The sequence below is a fragment of the Mytilus galloprovincialis genome, chromosome 2, assembly GCF_965363235.1.
Source record: "Mytilus galloprovincialis chromosome 2, xbMytGall1.hap1.1, whole genome shotgun sequence".
NCBI classification, from domain to species: Eukaryota; Metazoa; Mollusca; class Bivalvia; order Mytilida; family Mytilidae; genus Mytilus; species Mytilus galloprovincialis.
In genome coordinates, this window is record NC_134839.1 from 106,931,736 (window position 1) to 106,957,546 (window position 25,811).

Below are 25,811 nucleotides of genomic sequence, written 5' to 3' on the forward strand. Positions count from 1 at the left end.
ATATTGCATTCCCTTATTCCCTGAATTTTGTAGTGTCAAAATATTTTGTATATTACGCTTCACAATTTGATGCTGATGATCACAAAATGATGAACTTGTAGATAATGTACTTAATTTTTCGAAATACGATGCCCAGCCATCCCTTATTTCTTCTGAGGACTCAAGATTTATGCCATCAATAACTAATTTAGTCAGTTTCTTAACTTGCCCAGTTCTTTGTATATTAATAAGTTTGTAAAAGAGCTTCTGATTTGAAGTATATGAGTCCATTATTTCATAATACAGTTTATATCTATTATTGGCATCCAACTGCCTCTGAGCTTGTCGGAGTTTCTTTTTAGCCAATTTACAGTTCACCCATAAAATGTTAGTTTCACATTTATTTCCCCCATCTTGTTTGAAAATATTATATGCTTGTTTACTGTCATGACAAAGACTTCTCAAATTCATAGGCCACGGCTTTAACTTTCGAACCCTACGTTTTTTAACCTCCTCTGAAGCATCCTCTGCACTTGTTTTAAAAATATCAGCCACATTTTGAAATTGTTCATCTAAAGTTCCAGATGCAATATTTAAGGAATTAAATTTTTCATCAAGTAACCTTTGGTACTTCAACGTATCACATTTCTCCCAGTTAATTCTATTCATCGTAGCAGTATTGACTACATCAGTTTTTTCCGTAGCATGTAAATTACATATAAAATTAGCAGTCACTGGCACATGAGATGACAAATTTAACGGCGACATACAATATATATCTGTCTCAGTAAAAAAGTTACTATCATTAAAAGCTAAAATATAGTCTATTTGTGACGAAGCTTTGTCATTATGGTGAAAAAACGTATGACTAGAAGGATAATTCCTTGGTACCAGAGACATATAATACATATATGTCTCTGTTGGTACACATAAATTTATTTCCTGTATTGATGCTAAAAACACTTTGTCTCTTGTAGTTTTCTGTTTACGAATCAATGAGGCATTTAAGTCACCTAGCACTATTATGGTGTGGTCTGCAAATTTAATAGTTAATTCACTTATCTCATCAAAACATTGATGAGATAAGTGAATTAACATTTATTGTCAGCTATACCGTGTGATGCGTTTTCAGATTGATCACTTGACAACTTCCTGTTTACCGAACACTTGTATGATTTTACACATGATAGCCAAGTTGAAAATTTTCGTCACATTTTTCTCAGGTACTACACATCCACCCTTTCTGTAATTTGGTATCAACATTTATATATGTCAGCCATACTGTGTGATGCGTTTTCAGATTCATCACTTGACAACTTCCTGTTTACCGAACACTTGTATGATTTTACACATGATAGCCAAGTTGAAAATTTTCTTTATATATGTCAGCCATACCGTGTGATGCGTTTTCAGATTCATCACTTGACAACTTCCTGTTTACCGAACACTTGTATGATTTTACACATGATAGCCAAGTTGAAAATTTTCTTCGTCACATTTTTCTCAGGAACTACAATACAAGGATTTCTGAAATTTGGTTTCAGGATTTATATAAGTCAGCTATACCGTGTGATGCGTTTTCAGATTCATCACTCGACAACTTCCTGTTTACCGAACACTTGCATATTATTACACTATTAATATTATCCACTTGCGGCGGGGGTATCATCAGTGAGCAGTAGCTCGCAGTTTCACTTGTTTGAATTTGACATAAAGCTCTGTATTTTTGTGATACTTTTTTTTTTTACCCACTATCTTTATGTGGGGAATTTAGAAGTACTTGAATAATTATAATTATAATTTTTTCAGTTGTTGACATATTGATCAATATGTATAGATTATTGGGTTTTCTACACATTGATATCGTAAAATATCAGCCGCGAGCCACAATGTGAACCTTTTTCATATTGTGTTTAGCGGTTGATATTTAAGGATATCTATACGAAGAAAACCCGATTATCTTTTTATCGTTCTATTACTGGTCTTTTCTTTCTCCCTAAGACAGTTTTACGCTTGACGAAAAAGCAAGCTTGATAACGTCTCCTCTCGCATTGTGACGTCGCTGATAACTTCTCCTTTCACATTGTGACGTCGCTGATAATGCCTGGTCTCGTTTTGAAGTCTTGATACGAAAATTACGGAGCGACAGAGCAGGGTATATTGGCGTAGGGAAGGACGATAAGAGTCAATACTTGGTGTCTGGTGGACTATAACAATGATCAAGTCTTCAATATCAAGAACCTGAATTCTACACTTTATAGTTATTACTATCTATATAAAGTAACATTCTCTATGTTTATATTCCTGTTTTGACATGTTTGGCAAAGAAATGCAAGAAATAGGTGATCTACTTATATTTTATTGCACAATAATGCAATCACTAATTGTGTTAACATTTGTATACATATATTTTTTTCCTTCAATTCTGACTTGTAAAATGCATTTGTGGAGATTTGTATGCAGCATCTCATGTAATGTTTATAAAAGCAATTATTTCCATAATGTATATGTGTATATATAATGTTTTGCTAAAGTAATATAATATCTATATCTTTTTAGTTGAATATTTTGCCAATTGACACAACCATATGTCTACATAATATGTGCAATGTATATCAGATTTTCTAAAGGCTAAATGCTCGTGATCTTTAAAACTTTAAAAAGACAAATTAGGTTTAGAATAACAAAATGAACCAGTAGTAGAGAATATTGTTAGCTTTGAGTAAACATAACAAAAAACAAGATTGCTAATGCCTTCTGTTATTTCACAGTCAGTTCAAACTTTTGTTTTAAAACATATCATGACTATATTGCAAATAAAAACAGTGTAACTCGACTTAAAATAACCAAAATAACCCAATGAAAAAACTAAATGAACCATCTTATATTTTGATATAACAAATGGTTTTCAATCTTAATATAAAGTCATCTTTTTTCAAGTTTTGTTGATGTGAGCATGATCAGATCAACTGTCACAAATGACCACAAATAAAGAACTTTGTCACAGTAACAATCCTACTTGAAATGGAATTTCATTTGTGTTAGAACTGCATTTTTATCTTTCTCTCAGCCAGCTCAGAAATAAATCTGTTGAAACATAGCTACCTTACCAAAGGATCTCACACATAACAATTCAACTTGAAAAATGTATTACAATTCAATTACTAAATATAATTAAATTAAATATTTCTGATAACTTATAAATTTTCAAACCACTAAATATGTATACATTTTGTATAGAGAGATGGAATTATGATATTGAAAATTTTTCCTGTTTTTTTTTCATTTCATAAATAAGTTGGTAAAAAGTGCTCAAAATAAAAAATAACAAAAACCTATTTGGCCCATGCAACAAATATTTCAACTATTAGGTGGTATAAAAACTTGTGGCAAATTTATTTCCTATTCTACCCTTGCCAAATATATTCTAACAGCAAAAAGCCTTGTGTGGCAAATTTTCCCACAGTCAATATGGAAACTATGCAAAAGCTTGATTGAACAATAATATTTAGAATAATAATCCTAAACTACATGCTGGAAGTTTTTCTAGAATTTATTTTATCTTTTGTCAATGGTTATCCATACTTCTTCACTAGGATGTGTTACAAGACCATGCACAGGAGTAATTACTTGACCCTCCACCATATTAAACTTGAACTTTCTTAGTAAGGACACAAAGCAGACAGTAGCTTCAGCATAGGCAAATCTATATCCAGGACAAATCCTTTTCCCAGCAAATCCAAAAGGTTGGAAAGCTAAACTTGGTCTCTTCTTACTGTTCTCTTCACTAAATCTATCAGGATCAAATCTACAAAAAGATATAAGATTTTAATCATCAATCGATATTTATAATCACCAGTTGAAGAGATTCATCGACAATTTTCTTCTTTCATGGTAGAGGATGTCTAGATTTGCTTAAATACATACAAGCTTGAAACTTGTCAGAATTATTTTAATATCAAGAAGAGTTTCATCAAAAAAATTGTACCCACTGAAATTAACAACTATATTCCCCAATTATATAATTGTCAAGCTGGAGAAGTTTGAAAAACATATATTTGGTTTCAGAAGGGTCATCAATAATATAGTATTGACATCTTATTTGTAAAATGTATTGAATTAATTTAAACATTGAATATATATGTACATGAAGTTTGCCTTCTGTGAACCAGCAACATTAATCAACATTAAAAAACACATTTTCATTTACTTTCAGTTTTACAGTCTTCATTATACTTTACCTGTTGGGTACTGGCCATACAGCTTCATCCTGCTGTGTCACACCAAGAGCATGAATTACAGGAGTCTGAAAACAAACTATCATTTCTAAATAATAATGAATAATAAAGTTGATTATTTTCAAATCAGTTCAACTACTTGTATCATTGAATGTATTTGATCAATAAACTCATCATAGATACAGGACTAAATTTAGTATATACGCCAGATGCGCATTTCGTCTTCTTTCTGTGAATTCAACAAGGAACTTTGATTTTTTTTACCCAACCTGATGAACCCCACTGGCATCCTGCACTTTTATTCTTGGAAATATTCTTTTCTGAAATAATTTGATAGTGACAGAGACAAGATTTTTGCAGACTTGTAATCATAATAAAAGATACATATGAAACTGCCATTTCTTAATTTTTAACAAAATCGAATGAACAGGTTGATAACAGATATTCATACATAATCTTACCAGTTTAATTTTTATAAAAAAGGATACAAATGTCAACTAATAACACAATTCTTGTCCAACTTAAAAAAAATGTGAACTGTTCTTAGCCTACACCAGGTTACAATTAAATTAATAGAAAATCATCAACAGAAAATTGAGCTTTTGATAAGAAAAATAATTCTACATAGAGAAAAGCAGATCTCTTGTTGTTTATATAAAAGTAAGAGATTTTTATTGACATCTTCAATATCATAATGTTTTAATAAAAGGCCTTTTAATTTGTATAATGTACAAATTTACAGTATTAATGTCAACAGACATTAAGATTATTACAGTTCAAAATCACAAATTACAAGGACATGAATTCAAAAGTAAAATCAAAGCGCTGTAAGCGCTGAAGGCAGTTAACCAAAAACCAAGGCAACCGTAATTATGAAAACTGTGGCAATGTTGCCTCAACATTAAACATTCATATATAGTACATTCATGTTTATCTAATGATTTATTTATAAAGGCAAATAATTTATATGTCATCAAGGTTTCAAAAGCAATGCATATATCAATGTATATTTTTATATGGTGAGTCTGCAGTGGTACAAGTTCCCAATGATTGCAGTTGTTCTACTTGGTAGTTAACCTTGGTTTTATTTGACTGCTAGAAGTTCAATTTGACTTAGTATGAACATGTAATAGTATGAATGGACTGGTTTCCCTGGAAAGAAAACTGAGTTTGTGTTCTATAGTACAAAAGTTATGAGACACGAATCAGACAAATGTTCACTACAACAGGGATCAAAGGTGAGGTCTGACTGTCCCATACATATGAATATATATAATTTAAGGGTGGGGATCTCAACGGTTTTCAAGTTCTCAAACAGGTAGGGGTAGGCAGAGGATTTAGGGGGGCAGGGGGCCCAGCCCCCCCCCTTTTGGGAAAAAAATTGGTTGCTTATATAGGGAATCACTGAAGCGTGACTGGAGCGGGCCCCTCTTAGGTCAGTCAGTGGGCCCCACTTATGAAAATTTCTGAATCCGCCACTGGGGGTAGGGTGACCCTAGGGACTTCCCCTACATTTCATTTTATTTGTTATATTGTCCCATACATGAATATATATGGTTTAGGGGTGGGATCTCATTGGTTTCCAAGTTCTCAAACAGGAGGGGTCAAGTGACCCCAGGGACTCCCCCTATATTTCATTTAATTAGTTATATTGACCCATACATGAATATATATTGTTTTTTGGTGTGGGGATCTCAACCGTTTCCAAGTTCTCAAACAGGAGGGTTGGGATGACCACAGGGACTTCCCCTATATTTCATTTGATTTGTTATATTGTCCCATACATGAGTATATATGGTTTAGGGGTAAGGATCTTGACCATTTCCAAGTTCTCAAACAGGAGGGTGAACAGTGACCTCAGGGACTCCCCCTATCTTTCATTTGAATTGTTATATTGTCCCGTACATGAATATATATGGTTAAGGGGTGGCGATCTCAATGGGTTTCAAATTCTCAAACAGGAGGGGGTGGGGTGACCCAAGGGACTCCCCCTATATTTCATCTGATTTGTTATATTGTCCCATACATGAATATATATGGTTTAGGGGTGGGGAACTCGACCATTTTTAAATTCTAAAACAGGAAGGGTGGGGTGACCCCCAGCGACTCTTCCTATATTTCATTTGATTTTTCATATTGTCACAAACATGAATATATATGGTTAAGGGGTGTGGATCTCGACCGTTTCCAAGTTCTCAAACAGGAGGGGGTGGGGTAACTCCATGGACTCCCCCTATATTTCATTTTTTATTTATTATATTGTCCTAAACTTGAATATATGCAGGGGTGGATTCAGACGGGGGAGGGTTGCGGGCTTGCACCCCCTTAAATTTACAAAGCATGGGTTGTTCTCAGCTTAATAAAGAATATTCCGATAATTTTACCTCAATTTTTTTTAGCCTCGCTCTGCTCGGCGAAAATTTAAGTTTGCGCCCCTCCTAACCTAAAATCCTGGATCTGCCCCTCATATGGTTTAGGGGTGGGGAGCTCGACCGTTTCCAAGTTATCAAACAGGAGGGGGTAGAGTGGCCCAAAGAATGCCACCTATATATCATATGATTTACTTACATTAAGGTATATATAATATAGTTGCATTATTTGTGAAAATAAAGAAAGAAACTTTCAGCTACTTTAATTGACCCTTCAAAATTGAGAAAAACAAATAACCCCTCGAAATTGCAGTAATATGTTTACACTTTAAAAGCATCTCACATGCATTATCATCATTTATCATTTATAAAGAAACTTTAGACTGTGACCATGAACATGTATATTGTTAGATATACTGTTCCCAGCTGTCACGTTGTATTGGATTTTTAAATCAAAATTTGTCAAAAAGTAATTTTGAGTTTCTGAATAAAATATTTTTCTGCCTTTTCTTTCTTTTACATATATCTTTTGGTTTAAAATACTAGTGTTTATATTCATTTACCATGCATAGATGTATTTTTTCACCTGCTTGGATTTATTTTGTAAATGATCGCCAAACCCGGAATTACCCTTATCCGCTTCCGGAATCGGATCCGATTTAGAATTCACGGCCGCCATTGTTATGTGTTTACAATGTTGTTTTTGTCAATCAGATACGATTTTACTCGAATTTATACAATATTTGTCGGCGATTTTCTGTATAAAGCTAGCGGTTGAACAAAATGAACATCGCCAACATGGATAATAATGATAAAAATAAGTTTTTAACTCGTTTAATTGGAGACTTTGGTGAACATGGTGAAAAGGTTTGCAAAGTAATTTCTTATTAAATTCTTTCAAGTGGAAGGTGACTACGTCGGGCGTAGCTAGAAACCAACTATCCTAGTTGAAATTCCGCTTTCAAAAGTGGAAGGTCGCGGACCTCGGACCACCGCTAATTTGCACACCTGCCTCCAAATTGAAAAGCTACGAAAATTTCTTTTTCTAATTTGAAATTGCCGCCAACAGCATGAACAGTTAAACTTATTATATAATAGACTACTGACGTAGTTGTACTACGTATTGATGACAAACAATATTCCTACGACTTTTGTCATTTGGGAAATCTAAACTACTTGTCTTAAGAGATTTTCGGCGATTAAATATTTCATACAATTGTTCTTTGACATCTTAGCTAAAAGTACAAGTCATAATGAACTACACAAGGATTCTTAATAAGCACTACTTCCTATGTGTAACTTTAAAACTTTTGGATAAATCGACGATCATTTAAGGTTTTTCTGGTCATATTTTTTGTAATCCAGAATAAAAAGTATTAAAAAAGTGTTCAATTAGTTATATATAACATAGTAGCAAGCTAGATAATAACAATGGCAAGTATTTCAAGATTTATTGGGTAGAACACAAATCTAGGGTGCTCGCATAATGCAGCTTAACTGCATAAAAATCAAAAGTAAAACTTGTCCAAAGATTCTATTAGGTCATTCAAATATACATTATTCTCAGATTGGTTCAGTTTTAATGGCGTACTATTCAAGAGGATTGTAGTTAAGAAATATCATTGATATCCAACAGAGAAAATATCATAATTTCAAGCATCAAAGACACATTTTAGTTCAAAATTTCAGTCATGTATATTCAGCAAGGCTCAGAATAGGCAGTAGTTCCAACTTTTATAGCTGACACTGTGGGGTTTTCTCATTGTTGAATGTCTAATGGTTGCTTATAATTGATTTAATCCATCTCATTTAAACTATGGTGGATAGTTGTCTCTTTTGCAATCACACCACTTCTCCTTATATTCATAATGTTGCAATTTATGCAAATTCTTTCAACATCTGGTTAATGCAATAATAATAATATTATATGCCCCAATACTTTTATAATTGGTATTAAATCAACAACTCACATTTTTAGGTATTTTGTGTCCTCCTAATTCAGAGTCAAAATCCTGGAATCTTGCTGCCCATGGGGCAATGACTGCACATCTTAGGGTCTCATCTATAACTTGTCGTAAATACCTATTCATAATAACAAAATCTTTTGCATATATAACATTGAACTATTTCAGATACCATTACATCAATTTAAATTAAAAGTGGTATGGGATAAACGTTCCCTTGCAAACCTAAAATTACCAATACTAAAATTTATAATATTTTATTGACACTGGGCCAGGAATACACTAAAATACTAGAGAACTGACAGTAAATTATTGTGACAAGAGAACATAAATTTAATCATTGAATACCAGCTGAGAACTTATGAACTGATACGTATAGATTATCCACTTTTCTACACATTGATATCGTAAAATATCAGCAGAGAGCCATAATGTGAACTCTTTTGGCGAGTGAGGGCAGCAAACAAGCTAAAAAGCTTTACAATGTGTTGAGTGGTTGATATTTTACAATATCTATAGGAAGAAAACCCCTTTATCATTCTATTACTGTACTTCTCACCTTCTCCAAGACAGTTTTACACTTGACGAAAGCAAGCCTGATAATGTTAACTCATACATTGTGACAACACTGATAACTTCTCACCAGACATTTTCGCTCATAATGCCTGCTCTCGTCTTAAAGACGTGATACGAGAATTACGGAGCGACTGAGCAGGATGATATAGGTGTAGGGAAGAAACATAATCTGTGTTGTGTCGTCCTGTTGATATTTTACAATATCTATACTAAGAAATTAAAGCAATGATACTCGAGAACTTACACTAAATCATTGATATTTGTATGATCAACATCGTCATTTCCGAGGACACTCTTAATCTCTTTGTAAACTTTATCTTGAATATCTTGATGTGTGGCCAGGAAGTAAAAACACCAGGTCAGTACTGTAAACAAAATCATAAAAAAGAAATTCTAAGAAAGGCATATAAATCAATGCATTGATTATATATCAATTTTTTCAAATAAAGTAAAGCAGTCATGACTTTGTAGTATAAATTCCCTTTGCAGTTCAAGTCAGAAGGCAGATTTCTTATCATATTTACAATACAGAATCATTTCAAGATATCCCTCAATGTTGTCTATAGCAATACCTTCACTAGATAGTTTTCCAATTTGGCAACATCCAAATATCACGTATAAATAGCCATTATGAAACTCGGGTAAAGGCAAACGATAATAAGAAGAAGACAAGATTGGTTGGGGATTGTACAATACAAGGTCTCCTTTTGCCAAGCTAATCCCCATGTGGTATTTACAATTAGTTCTAGATATGTTAGAAAAAAGTCCTTATGAACCTATAAAACAGATAACTTTAAAAGATTTAACATTTAAAACTGTGTTTTAATTGCTATTACTACTTTCAGCAAATGTAGCAATCTTCAGACACTAATAACAGATGAAAGTGCCACAAGAATTAAGACTAAGGGCATCACTTTTGTAAGACACAGTCTAGTCAATGAGAATAGAGAAAAAACATGTTGGTGCACAAATCTTTGTTCTTCTTACACTCATGAAAGTTAACTGCCAAGAGAGCAATGCCCACCTAAATTATTTACATGTGGTGCCCAAGGTAAAAGTTAAAAATGCATATTCCCTGAGTATGACCTAAATGATTGAAAAGTGAAAGGTTTACAGATGATTGATTAAGTGACCATAGAAGCCATGCTTATTATAACTTACATAGGTTAACGACAATATCAACTCTGCTAAATCTAAAGATATATATCAAATAAATTATCTTATTGTAGACATTGGTATTGATATTCAATCCATTACAATATATACCCACCCATTGTAATACATTACACATACAATTATGACTTACGATTTCCTGTAGTATGAAATCCACCAATAATAAAAGAAATAGTTTCTGAGAGTAAAGTATCTTCATCCTGGCAATTTTCTATAAGGATGTCAATCATAAGTAATTCTCCCTTCTTGGCGGGATTTTTCTTCCTGTGATCCAATGTTCTTTTTGTAATTTTATACAGCTTGTCTTTTGCTACCAATAAACAAGGAATTTTATATGAAGGACACAATTTTCCACATCATTTTAAAATCAAATATTTTTTTTTATAAAAAGTAAATAGAGAATGTGAACTGAAACTACTGGAAATCATTACCCTGTGGATTACAAATTCTAACTCAATCTGCCAAGAACAAAGAGGAATACACTGAATGTAACCCTTAACTAGTGAAGATCAATTTATAAAACAGTTTTTAATCAGATGCTCCGCAGGGCGTAGCTTTATACGACCGCAGAGGTTGAAACCTGAACGGTTTGGGCAAGTATGGACACAACATTCAAGCTGGACTCAGCTCTAAATTTGGATTGTGATTAAATAGTTGACACAGCATAGGTTTCTGACACAGAATGAATGTGCTCTAATGAACTTAAAATTTTTGTTTTCTCTTAGAGCAATTCACTATGCTGTTGAATATTAATCCTCTCAAAAAAATGTTTGAAGAAATTTTCTTTTTTATTTATGAAATTTCAAATGAGAAAAATTGAACCCAATTTTTTTAATCACATCCCCCTTTCCCTTATTCCAAAACTAATCTCAATTAAAATTTCTAATGGAGTTTGCAACAATAACTACTCATTTAAATACATCATAAAATATTAAGATGTAAAAAAACTGCTTGTTATCACTGAATGGTAAAGATTATTTTAATTTATCAGTTGGTAGTAAAAAGTGAATATACATTGTATATTGTATATAACAAAGATTTAAGTTGATTCTGGACAAAGAAAGATAACTCCAATTAAAAAAAAATCTTGCTATTGCACAATATTTTGCAATTAGATATTTCTTGCTTACTATTCTGGACAAAGAAAGATAACTCTAATTAAAAAAAAATTTGATATTTCACAATATTGTGCAATTAGATATTTCTTGCCATTGCGCAATACTGTGCAAATGAAAAGACTTGCTATTGCACAATACTTAATATAATAATTTTAGATCCTGATTTGGACCAACTTGAAAACTGGGCCCATAATAAAAAATCTAAGTACATTTTTGGATTCAGCATATCAAAGAACCCCAAGATTTCAATTTTTGTTAAAATCAGACTAAGTTTAATTTTGGACCCTTTGGACTTTAGTGTAGACCAATTTGAAAACAGGACCAAAAATGAAGAATCTACATACACAGTTAGATTTGGTATATCAAAGAACCCCATTTATTCATTTTTGATGAAATCAAACAAAGTTTAATTTTGGACCCCGATTTGGACCAACTTGAAAACTGGGCCAATAATCAAGAATCTAAGTACATTTTTAGATTCAGCATATCAAAGAACCTAACTGATTCATTTTTTGTCAAAATCAATCTAAGTTTAATTTTGGACCCTTTGGACCTTAATGTAGACCAATTTGAAAACGGGACCAAAAGTTAAGAATCTACATACACAGTCATGACAGTTAGATTCGGCATATCAAAGAACCCCAATTATTCAATTTTGATGAAATCAAACAAAGTTTAATTTTGGACCCTTTGGGCCCCTTATTCTGTTGGGACCAAAACTCCCAAAATCAATACCAACCTTCCTTTTATGGTCATAAACCTTGTGTTTAAATTTCATAGATTTCTATTTACTTATACTAACGTTATGGTGCGAAAACCAAGAAAAATGCTTATTTGGGTCCCTTTTTGGCCCCTAATTCCTAAACTGTTGGGACCTAAACTCCCAAAATCAATACCAACCTTCCTTTTGTAGTCATTAACATTGTGTTTAAATTTCATTGATTTCTATTTACTTAAACTAAAGTTATTGTGCGAAAACCAAGAATAATGCTTATTTGGGCCCTTTTTTGGCCCCTAATTCCTAAACTGTTGAAACCAAAACTCCCAAAATCAATCCCAACCGTTCTTTTGTGGTCATAAACCTTGTGTCAAAATTTCATAGATTTCTATTAACTTAAACTAAAGTTATAGTGCGAAAACCAAGAAAATGCTTATTTGGGCCCTTTTTGGCCCCTAATTCCTAAAATGTTGGGACCAAAACTCCCAAAATCAATACCAACCTTCCTTTTGTGGTCATAAACCTTGTGTTAAAATTTCATAGATTTCCATTCATTTTTACTAAAGTTAGAGTGCGAAAACTAAAAGTATTCGGACGACGACGACGCCGACGACGCCAACGTGATAGCAATATACGACGAAAAATTTTTCAAATTTTGCGGTCGTATAAAAAGTATATTTGGAAAATGTTAAGAAATCACTGTACCAACTTTTGTTTGAATCTGCAAATTTAAAATGCTCAGAAAAGTATTGATTTTCTTATAGGCTTGTATACAGACTTAGCAAAACCATAAAAACTTATATCAATGTAAATCAATGTTTCCCTTACTCAACCAAAAAAAAATAAACAAATCTAGATGACCGGTATATGAGACTTGCCAATAATTTCAGTCATATAAACTATATTTAAACTTAGTAAACTGCAAACTGATTTTGATTTTACTTTCATTTGTTTTGATCAATTGATTATATGATACATGTAATACAAACATTACTATTTGTTATCAACATAAGGAAATATCATAAGTAACATTTTTACCATCCTTAAATGATTTCATGCGTTGACTGTCTGGTTCTGGCACATCTGTCAATTGTTTTTCTGTTTCAGCCCAAGCCTGAAATTAAACAAGACCTTCATTTAAAAGGATGTCACTGATGAGTTACTTTATCTGCCAAACAAAGTTTAAATTCAGATACAGTTATGGGTATATAATGAAAAAGTTCCAACTTTTTTTTATTATATTTTTTTTATCCTCATAACTCACAAAATGTAAAAGAGACTCTTAATTTGACTTATAAAGTAAGTAGGGATTTCACAAACTATCAACATCAAAATATGACCATTAGAAATTCATCTTTTTGTATTTTTAGTATTCTTAAAAAAACCCATTCATTTAGCAGTTGAATGGACCTTCATTATGTTTACAGGCCTATGTTGATCATAGCTAAACTTTGTTAAAAGATATTCATTGGTTGATTTTTTTTTTTTTTATATATATATATATATATATATATATATATATATGTGAAAATGAACCTTTTCACAATGTTTTTGCTTAATAATTGAGGGATACAATTTTATCTGTATAGCATGAATTAATTATCTTTCAAATTGTGAGACAGTGTTTATCTGGAGATTTAAGATGGTGTTTTTTTAAGTTACATTGGTTAAGGGCAATATCATTCAATTTCTATTTCTATACTTACAATATCATACAATCTTCTGAATTCTAAAACTTCTTTATCATCCTTGAAGGTGTCTCCCATTAAAGTCAACAACACAACTTTAAGTGCATATGCACTCATGTACTGACTGAGCGCTATGTGTTCTTCCTTCACAAGCGATGAGAATTTCTTGGATAGGTCATTGGCTATCTATTAATAAAAAGAAGAATCCTATTAACAAACAACAAAATTATATAGTTTAGCAGTGAAACATCAATGACTGGAGGAGGAAAAAGGTCAAAATGGACTATCTTAAATGAAGACTTCACTAATGTGGACTTGGTATCCATGAAGCTTGTATCATTTATTGCAATTACACCCTAATGTCAAAATAATAAGCACCTCTATCAAAAAATAGAGCTGATATTTATAGTTTGTTCTTATGTTGTACTATTACACCACTGTCCCAGATTAGGGAAGGGTTGAGCAATCATAAACATGTTTAACCCTGCCACAATATGCTTTATATACTGGTATACCTGTCCCATGTCAGGACCCTGTAGTTCAGTGATTGTCGTTGGTGAATGTCTGTCATATTTATTTTGGTAAATAATTTAGTTATAAATTAGGCCTTTAGTTTGCTCAATTGAATTGTTTCATATTTTTCATGTCTGTGCCTTTTATAGCCAACTTTTGGTATGGGTATTTCTCATTGTTAAAAGCCATATGATTGTCTATAATTGTTTATACCCACTTCATTTGAGCTTTGGTGGATAGTGGTCTCAATGGAAATCTCTTTATTTCTATATTTATATAACATGCATTTAGATAAAAAATGAAAATAAGTCACTTTTTCATGCCATTTAACATGAACTTTACTTACAATTTGAAACGTTTCGTAGTACTTTTTGATAGCATCATGAGTAAATGCCACATCATAATTCTTTCTCCTTGTCCTGCCATCTTGCTTATTTGCATACTGTATACTTTTTGGTCCAATTATAATTTCAAGCAGCTTGAATAACTCAGCTATAAAATATCATTGAAATTCAATTTAATTGTTTAAATAAAGGTAAGCTCTTTTACGATGAAACTGTATACTTTTAATCAGGGGTTGAAATTGGTCCAAGATCTGTTACATCCTATTTTTTGTTTTGTTTATACCTTCCTGCAGGAAAGCTAGACCAGACAGAATTTCTATCTTTTACTAAATGCATTTCATTTTTCCTGTTCAGTCTGTTTTCTTCAAACAGTTGTAATAAAATCATTTAATCCAGTACATCAAAATTCTTTAGATATATGTTATTTGATAAACATGATAAATGGAATCTTAAATTGGTCCCCTAAATTACCGCTAGCCTTAATCTTTTGTCACATGACTGATTGCCTTAACAGATTGTGGTGGAAAATTCAAGTAAATTTTGTAACATTATTTGGCACAATGAGATGTTTTCAGGTTATCTTGGAAACTTTCACAACCAAAAAAAAAAAAAAAACCAAAAACCAAATGATAGAGAGTCCACAGAAGAAAAGAACAAAAAGGAATGGTTTGGTAAAGACCTGAATAAAAACTAAACAGAGAAATGTGAAACCTAAATTGACTATAAATTATTTTAGCTTCTGCTAACATGGCCAACATTGTTCAACTTCTATTTTCTACCTTTGATAAAAACAACTTAAAGATCTTAATATAGTATACAGTAACCCATAAAACTGTGAGAGTAAATGACTTACGAGGTCTGTCAAATACATTCTGGTGCTCTTTAAATAGATCAGCTGAGGCAATACTTGCCACAAACTGCTGTCCCATCCAAAATGATGCAATAGGTCCATACTGCTTGTGAATATCCAATAGGTATTCATGGAGACTCCCAGCCCTGCTAATGTCTGCTAAATTACCATCTCTAAACATGTAAACAATAATACTTGATTAATATACGGGTATATGCACATGTATATGGACCATAATCTGGTATTCGGCCTTTGGTTTCTTTTTGTATCCTTTTTTATAAGTTTTAAAACTTTAACTTTTATTCTGTGGGTTGTGTTGGTGTTAGAATAGTATTAATGGAACAATTGAGTTTTTCGAGAAAAAATTAATACATTTTGATTCACCGTTTACGTGACAGGAAACCAAACTTTATTTTCTTTATTTTGCACAATATATTTCAAAAGACATAAATGAACACCATTACTGGTGTTACTTGCTTCATGTTAATATTTAAAATCTATTCTCAATGTTAAATTAAAGTTTTTTTTAAACGCGACAGGAAACCATAAGAAACCAAAAGCATTTTTTTAGTTTTATTTTATTGCAAAATCTGCTTAAAATAATCTGAACAGTATACTTTCTCTTAAAATCCATCTTAAATGTAACAGTACCGGTATTATAAAACTCCTAAATATGTGCTTGTTTTGAAAACAATTAGTACAGATTATTCAGAAATTTCTATATTTTCTTTATTGATACAGGATACCATAATCGTTGTATCTTGATGCTTTAGCCAAAAAAATGTATTTATATTTGGTTTTGAAATTCCAGTTATATACAATTTATTCCAAATCATTGGCAATGTAAAATTCTATAAATCCAGTAAAGAAAAAAACTTTTAACTTGGAATTAAAATCTTTAAAATAGGCACCATGTGATATTTGTGACCTGTACACCATCTACATGGTTTCCACGTTTTAACCTACTTTAGTGGGCTAAAATCAATAAAGTACTTCCTTTCAAGTCATGCATGGTAAAAGTTTACTTCTAATTTGACAAGTTTATTGCATTTCTGAAAAGTGTTTGCAGAACATGATTAAAAAAAAAATAATTATAAATTGTGACAAAGATACCAACTTTGTACAATCCAAGTGTAACGGTATATTAACATGTATTTTTTATTAAATTATCTTTATTCACCTAAAATATCCAGTTATATTTACTGCTGAAGCAAAATCAATTCAACGAGCATCGGTACAATGATAAGAAACGTAATGTCGATTGAATTTTCCAAGGACCCTTTTTCATCGTTATCCGGAAACAAAGCATGCAAAGTGTGTTTTAACGTCCATCAAATCTGAAATCGATTTTGTCAAGTCATTGGGCATTTATTTTCACTCAAAATCGTATGAATAGAATAGAATAGAATAGAATATTTTTATTTCCCAAATTACAGGGCCCATAAAGGGCATAAAATCAGATACAATTGATTTACATAATTGGTAACAACAACAATAATAGAGGCATATACATATATATTTGGAATATAAGCATTGGTCAAAATCAAGCTAAAAACCACATATATATTGTGAATAAAAGAATAATAATGTATGTAACATTATGCACATAGGAAAAATAATAGACCCCCGGCGCGATCTCTTTGAAAATTGTATTTTCCTTTTTTAAACAATGTGAAACAAGTCTACAGAATATGCTTGCTAACATCCCGTTGGAAACAAAACCAATGTTTAGACCTAGTATTTCATATATATCCGGCCGTAAGCGCATGATCACATGTTAGTCACATGTTTCACGTATGACCGGAAATGATTAGAACTTAACGACAAAAACAATTTTAATAAAAAAAGGAAATATCTGGACTTCTGTTTCTTGTGAAATGTAACGCATAACGATTACGTCATTTACTAACTTAATTATTACTAAGAACAAAACTAGAATGTAAATCATCTCTGATTTACCTGTTTGAACATCTCGCGAGAGTTCATATTTGCATATTGTTGTAAAGAATTCTTTTACAACAAAGCAGATAACACCATCTAAAATTTGCGTTACGAAATCGGAAACCAAAGTAACGCTAGTGTTCTTACACCTGCTACAGAAATACTTATAGTTCTCGGCATTTTCTTCTGACTATTCTTATTGGTCGATGTTCTTTATTATTTGAAAGCAAAAGTTACGATTTTGCAGGCAACGATTATCGTTAAATTTACCAGCGTAACACACTTCGTAAGCGAAAATAACCCTAAGAAACGACAGAAAAGCGGCCGGATAAACTGAAACATTTGTTTATTTCAAATTCTCTCTAAAGCACCTTTATTTTAATAGAAATAATAGCATTTGATGGTGGAGCAACAACTTCTCTCACCAAAATACAATATTTTATCACTTTTCTATCGTTATCGGAAACGGTCCCAATATCAAATTATGGTCCATATCAAAATCAGTCCAAAGGTATTAAAAGTATCTAGAATGTCTAACAATGTCTAATGTCATGATTTCAATATTTCTCAGTTTAAGTATTTTCTTTTATTTGTCATGTTTGTGGTGTCACAGAATAGAAGTTCCTTTATAATATAAGTTCCAAAAGGAAAATACACTGTATATTCTGGAATATTATTTCCACAGGAATATATATTACAGTATATGTTCATTAACAGAATAAATGGTATAGAATATTTGTTCCAATAGGAATAGATATTATGACAATGTTTATAACAAAGTTTCCATTAGAACTTCTGTTAGGTGGAACAAATGTACGTTGACAGTTGTAGCATTTAGTATTTTTTTTGTTTATACTGTTTTGAAAATTGGATTGCATGTACAATGTTGGATAGCAGATAGTTTCTAGAAAGTTAGGCCAAACAAAAAAAGTATGTGTGTTTAATGTTACATGCTGAAAAAAAGGATAGGTAGGTAGGTAGGTATTTTTTTTTACATTGAGTCTATCATGTAAAAGGGAGTAACATTGTGACTTTAACAGTGCTTTATCAAAAATGGCCTAAAAAACTTTAGGGTAGGGGATAAAAATTAGGATAGGTATGGGATTGGGTACAGTAAACACATAATCTCAATTTTTTTTGGCCTTATACTTACTCTTTTGTAGTGGGATCCGGACCAGGGATTGAACTTGGCTTGGATGATCCCTGAAATAAAATTCCAAAATTTATAGTTAAATTAAAACACAAAAGGATAGCGTACTATTACACTAGTTTGGATTGAACAGTGTTAAGTTAAAATCAAATTTTATAATCATAAGGCAGACAATCTTACTTGATCTCAAAAGAAAGCATATCCATACATATATACTATTTATTACATGTATCATGTGTACAAATTTCTTTTAAAATGTAATATTCCAAGTTGTTTTAGGAAGCTCCTTTAAACATATATATTATATATATTTATTAACCAACTAAGTACATTATTGCCAAAAATGAATTGTTATTAAAAAAAACATATTTTCTGTAATGGCCCTGTTTTTCTGTAATGGCCCTGTTTTTTTCTGTAATGGTTTTGTTTTTCTGTAATGGCCCTGTTATTTCTGTAATGGCCCTGTTTTTCTGTAAAGGCCCTGTATTAATGCCCAACTTGTCTGTATTAAGACCAGTTAGGGTTTTTAATAAAGTTAATAAAATTAAGCTGTAAAGAGTACTTTTTGTATTTTATGCAATTTAGTAACCAGCAACAAACATTAAAGAACCATATAAAGGGATCACTGTTCATCCTGTTTTGAACACATAACTTCTTTCAACTTAATATCTTGGATATTTGGTATATTTAAAGCTTGATCATGGTGAAGTACAAATTATTTTCAAACTAAACTGTCATTAAAAGAGTAAGAGAGTACATCAAGTTGGCAGCAACACATACACTTTTTTCAGTTGGTTAATAAATGTATTAAGAAATGGGTGTTTCTATAATGGCCCTGTTATATGTACTTGGTCAGTAATAATGACCTCGGATGTCTGTAATGGCATTGCCTCTGGCCATTACAGACTTCCTCAACCATTATTACAGACCTTGGACATATAACAGAGCCATTATAAAAATACCAATTCATTAATACTATAATAAAATAAACATTCATGATTACAACTTTTATAATAATTTTGTTCTTTAATACATGTACCTGAAATAATCAAAGTGCTGGATAGCACCTCTGGAAAGTTTGCAACTGTATATATGTGTATTATTTCAAATAGGTTATAGACGTGTATTGTTTAAAATATGTATTTAATCACAGTTTTGATTTTTCAAACTAATCCATTGTCTCGCCAGCAATTTCAAAAAATCACTTTTTATGCCTCATTTATGAGCATTATGTTTTCTGGTCTGTGCGTCCGTTCATCCGTCCGTTCGTCTGTCTGTCCCATTCAGGTTCAAGTTTTTGGGCGAGGTAGTTTTTTATGAAGTTGAAGTCCAATCAATTTGAAACTTAGAACACACCCGTCATATTGCGGGTCCGTGACTGAATTAAAGTATATAACTATGCGTGAGCCTTATTTTAGTATTGGGATTGTCATCTGATAAAGTCATGCCGATTATAAGATGCACAGTTTTCTCTGCTTTCAAAATCTTTCTGTTTGAACCCGTCGACCTGAAACTTATCAATTATTGGTAATATTAATCATTCGGAAAACAAAAGGTTTGGAATGGAGTACTTTTTAATCAACAGCATTGTCCTATATTTATTAATTTAGTTATAAATAAAGTTGAATTCTTTGATTCACTGTTTTATGTCATGCCCGCTAACAAATTGAAAACTGTACCTATACGCCTTATTTTAAGTCCAGATTTTTAGTATTCGTATTGTCATCTTAGAAAGTCTTACTGCTTAAAATACTACAATAGGGAACAATTTGACAATGATTGAATTTATTTAATAGTGTCAAACCTGTGATTATAACCCGTGTACATAGCAAAATCCGAAATACACAGTTTGGTGGTGCAGCTGTCAGATGAGAAACGTACAGATAAGGTAATAGGTAACAGGTGAATATACTATTGGTATCGGTATCGGATTCCATTTTCACGGTCCACTGAACATAGAAAATGATAGTGCACTTTTTTACTAAAGCCGGTATTTACTTGTCCTTGGCGTGAGACATAAGCCATATAATTATCGATTATTTTATATTCTATCACCTGTGTATCGTTAAAATAAATCAAACCATTATCACTGGTCAATTATCCGACAACTTGGTCAAATATCAACTTGTACTCGCATACCGGACTCTTTCGGTACACTCGGTCTTTTACTTATTCAATAATAAACAGCTGTAAATATCGTACATAGTAAAAAAATAGTGCAGGAAAATGTTCATACATGAAATATTTGTGAATGAAACGCTGTCTCGCGTAGATTTCTTTTGATTTTCTCTTCAGCCAATGGCCGATCCGCAAAGTAGTGTTTGTGATATTAATTTTTAAAATGAAGTTAAATTCATCTGAATTGTCCGTGAACATTCATTCCTTTTTTATTCAAGCTGTAATCTTTTCAAAAAGAGTAGCAACTCAAAATATCCAAGAATCAGAATTCGAACACTAGTACTCCATTATCTTGGAGCAGAACATTGCAATAGTCTGTCTCACCGGAAGTTAAGGCCGACGCCTAAGGAAAGTAGCTATAGCAAGCTATAGCAAACTTTCCAAAAAAATAATATATAGCAGATCTGTGGCTTTCTAAATTGTAGGATAACCGTCCTGCTAAATGTTTCTCCAAATCCACTGTGCTTTACAGAAGATTGGTGTTTGCTTTTTATGTTTACTATACAGGAAATTAATATTTTCATGCTAAACACTTCAGTATTTAAATTTTTAGGTTCTTTTTAATAAAATGATGTGAAAACTAAATTGCATTGTAGTGTTTTGGGAAAAATTGGGAAAAATTCAACACAAAAATCTATGCAATAACTGTGATAACTGTTGTATTTATTGAGGTCGAAATTGATTTAAATTCTAAGAACAATCTAATGGGTGGAATCAGAAAAAATGAAGCAAAAGTGTGACATGGGGGGTCCAATTTCAAACTTAATATTTTGTATTTCTTTTTGTCTTGCCCTATTACCAATACTTTAAATTTTATAATTCCAAAGTTTCAGGCCATACGAAACAGACACATTGAATAATCTTAAATTTTAATAGCATACATCTCAAAAATATTTAACAGAAACCATACTACTTAAAAACAAGTTTGGTAATAAAACAGTCAAGAAAACATTGCTCAGACCTTTTCCAAATGAAAGTCAATATAAAAAGGAAAATTTTAAAACCAAAATTTCCATCTTTTCTGCTAAATCATATAATAACAATCAAATTGAATAGCTTAATTTGAAAAAAATAATAGTAACTAGTGATTGAAGTTTTTGCCAATAAAAAGAATCTTAATATATTTCAGTTACAATAGTAAACTTTGAAAGCCGTGAGATTTTGTGATCATTTGCAAAAATCAAAATGTCATTTCATTGTACCGTTTTAATGTAATTGTATGTAGAAAAAGCCTTCTATTTTCAGTATTTTGTCACACTCCTGACATATTTTATAAAGATTGAAAAATGCTTTAAACTTTCACAAAAAATCACTAAACACATTGCTATATCATTGATTTCAATTTCTGATATCTTTACCCATAGAACAGGACTTTCTTTTTAGGACCATTTAAAAAAAACACAAAGAGAGGCACCCCAAAATGTCAGGAGTGTGACAACTGTCTTTAAACATCTACCAAAGAATACAAAGGACTTAAATGTTTTATTTTTTTTATTTTTCAGAAGTGGCTATTCCAAAGAGAAGAAAAAAAATCATTACCACTGTGATATGTTTATATCATAGATGTGGGAGTGCATTATATATGTCAGGAGTGTGACGCTTTTTTAAGGCATTTTCTGTCAATTCATAATTTCACAAGAACATAGTATTATATTAGTTCCACAAGTTTCTTTGTGTAAGAAATGTTAAAACCAAGTAATATTCATATCATTTACCTCTTAAATGTGTTATTTATCATGATTGTTTTGGCACAATCAGTTTTAATTAGTCATTTTTCTATTTTTTGTGCACTGAGTAATGCAAATTTATCAAAGGAAATAAGTGTGTACAACTATAATATCATATAGGAAAGTGAGGAAATGAATTTTGTACAAAATAGAACAATTATTTTGATTTAAAATGGTATATTTAAAGATGTTTCAAGGATTAACCATTCAGATGTAATTCGTCACACTCCTGACATGAATTTAACAATTTAAGAAAAATATGAAAATTAGCTTTATTTTTAGGACAGATAATTGAAAGACAGCTAGTAAAATGAAGAAACTTTTGGTAAACCTTCCATTCCTTAAAACATCTACCAGATTTGCTGAAATAAGCAGGGCAAAATTTTCTAGAAGAAATGATTCAAAGAAAGAGACTTCGAATGAGAGAACTCGCAAATACTGGCTGAATCTGAAATTAAAAATTGATCAGCAGAAGTTGGACCATCTTAAAATAAAAACCTATAAAACCAAGCTAACAAAAAAAAGCTTAAAGAAAGAAGAACTTCAAATTCCAAATTTTATAAACAATATAAAGAAAAACAAAGGCAGTGGCAGAGAAACAGTAGAAAAAAAGGAAGAAAGATAAAAAAGAAGTTGGGTTGAATAAGGACTTAGAATCGAACAAAAACAGCTCAAAAATTAAAATGAGAACAGATCTGTGACTGTGTCAGATTCCAGATCTACAGTGAGAAAACCTGCACAACAAACAAGAAAACAATTGCCACAAAACAAAAATGCTTATAAATGATCCCTTCTAGAAGGCCCTTCTGGGTGTAGCATTTTTTATGATGTGTTTCAAAGAACTCGTCCAAGCATTTGGGTTTTGTGGCAGTTGTTTTCTTGTGTGTTGTGCAGGTTTTCTCACTATAGATCTGGAATCTGACACAGTTACAGATCTGTTCTTTGAATTTTTGAGCTGTTTTTGTTCGATTCTAAGTCCTTATTCAACCCAACTTCTTTTTTATCTTTCTTCCTTTTTTTCTACTGTTTTTTATACGACCGCAAATTTTGAAAAAATTTTCGTCGTATATTGCTATCACGTTGGCGTCGGCGTCGTCGTCGTCGTCGTCGTCCGGCGTCTGAATACTTTTAGTTTTCGCACTCTAACTTTAGTAAAAGTGAATAGAAATCTATGAAATTTTAACACAAGGTTTATGACCATAAAAGGAAGGTTGGTATTGATTTTGGGAGTTTTGGTCCCAACATTTTAGGAATAAGGGGCCAAAAAGGGCCCAAATAAGCATTTTCTTGGTTTTCGCACCATAACTTTAGTTTAAGTTAATAGAAATCTATGAAATTTTGACACAACGTTTATGACCACAAAAGAAAGATTGGGATTGATTTTGGGAGTTTTGGTTTCAATAGTTTAGGAATAAGGGGCCAATAAAGGGCCCAAATAAGCATTTTTCTTGGTTTTTGCACAATAACCTTAGGTTAAGTAAATGGAAATCTATGAAATTTAAACACAATGTTTATGACCACAAAAGGAAGGTTGGTATTGATTTTGGGAGTTTAGGACCCAAATAAGCATTTTTCTTGGTTTTCGCACTATAATGTTAGTATAAGTAAATACAAATCTATGAAATTTAAACACAAGGCTTATGACCATAAAAGGAAGGTTGGTATTGATTTTGGGAGTTTTGGTCCCAACAGTTTAGGAAAAAGGGGCCCAAAAGTCCAAAATTAAACTTTGTTTGATTTCATCAAAATTGAATAATTGGGGTTCTTTGATATGCCGAATCTAACTGTATATGTAGATTCTCAACTTTTGGTCCCGTTTTCAAATTGGTCTACATTAAGGTCCAAAGGGTCCAAAATTAAACTTAGTTTGATTTTGACAAAAAATGAATCGGTTGGGTTCTTTGATATGTTGAATCTAAAAATGTACTTAGATTCTTGATTATTGAAGTTTTTTTGGTCCAGTTTTCAAATTGGTCTACATTAAGGTCCAAAGGGTCCAAAATTAAACTTTGTTTGATTTCATCAAAAATTGAATCCTTGGGGTTCTTTGATATGCCAAATCTAACTGTGTATGTAGATTCTTCATTTTTGGTCCTGTTTTCAAATTTCAAATTCTACATTAAAGTCCAAAGGGTCCAAAATTAAACTAAGTTTGATTTTAACAAAAATTGAATTCTTGGGCCTCTTTGATATGCTGAATCTAAACATGTACTTAGATTTTTGATTATGGGCCCAGTTTTCAAGTTGGTCCAAATCAGGATCTAAAATTATTATATTAAGTATTGTGCAATAGCAAGTCTTTTCAATTGCACAGTATTGTGCAATGGCAAGAAATATCTAATTGCACAATATTGTGAAATAGCAAATTTTTTTTTAATTAGAGTTATCTTTCTTTGTCCAGAATAGTAAGCAAGAAATATCCTATTTGTGCAATAGCAAGAATTTTTTTTAATTGGAGTTATCTTTCTTTGTCCAGAATCGACTTAAATCTTTGTTATATACAATATACAATGTATATACACTTTTTACTACCAACTGATAAATTTAAATAATCTTTACCATTCAGTGATAACAAGCAGTTTTTTTACATCTTAATATTTTATGATGTATTTAAATGAGAAGTTATTGTTGCAAACTCCATTAGAAATTTGAATTGATATCAGTTTTGAAAAAGGGAAACGGGGATGTGAAAAAAAAGGGGGGGGGTTAAATTTTTCTCATTTCAGATTTCATAAATAAAAAGAAAATTTCTTCAAACATTTTTTTGAGAGGATTAATATTCAACAGCATAGTGATTTGCTCAAAGGCAAAAAAAACCTTTTAAGTTCATTAGACCACATTCATTCTGTGTCAGAAACCTATGCTGTGTCAACTATTTAATTTTAGATTTAAAAAGTTTGAAGAAGAAATCTTTAATTGATTTGTAAAATCTTGGCATTTGTTTTGTGTAAAAAAAAACCATGTAATGTCAAAAATTTGATCACAATCCAAATTCAGAGCTGTATCATGCTTGAATGTTTTGTCCATACTTGCCCCAACTGTTCAGGGTTCGACCTCTGCGGTCGTATAAAGCTGCGCCCTGCGGAGCACCTGGTTTGCTACTGCCTTTGTTTTTCTTTATATTGTTTATCAAATTTGGAAATCAAAGTTCTTCTTTCTTTAAGCCTTTTTTTGTTAGCATGGTTTTGTAGTTTTTTATTTTGTTTAAGATTGTCCAACTTCCTCTGATAATTTTTTAATTTTATATTCAGCCAATATTTGCGGGTTTTCTCTTTCCAAGTCTCT

General features: G+C 31.7%; 1 protein-coding gene across 1 annotated transcript in view; it reads right to left on the minus strand.

The window, feature by feature from the left end:
• Positions 1-3,237: 3,237 nt before the first annotated feature.
• Positions 3,238-25,811, minus strand: part of LOC143065293 (cytochrome P450 20A1-like) — a 32,131-nt gene continuing 9,557 nt past the window's right edge. Inside the window, exons 2-11 of the mRNA XM_076238787.1 lie at positions 18,625-18,674; positions 15,534-15,703; positions 14,683-14,828; positions 13,842-14,009; positions 13,174-13,249; positions 10,433-10,609; positions 9,371-9,491; positions 8,557-8,668; positions 4,221-4,285; positions 3,238-3,787 (exon numbers count right to left, since the gene is read on the minus strand). Coding sequence (XP_076094902.1) covers positions 3,538-3,787; positions 4,221-4,285; positions 8,557-8,668; positions 9,371-9,491; positions 10,433-10,609; positions 13,174-13,249; positions 13,842-14,009; positions 14,683-14,828; positions 15,534-15,703; positions 18,625-18,674 — 1,335 coding nt within the window. The 3' untranslated portion in view covers positions 3,238-3,537. The remainder of the gene's footprint in view (positions 3,788-4,220; positions 4,286-8,556; positions 8,669-9,370; positions 9,492-10,432; positions 10,610-13,173; positions 13,250-13,841; positions 14,010-14,682; positions 14,829-15,533; positions 15,704-18,624; positions 18,675-25,811) is intronic.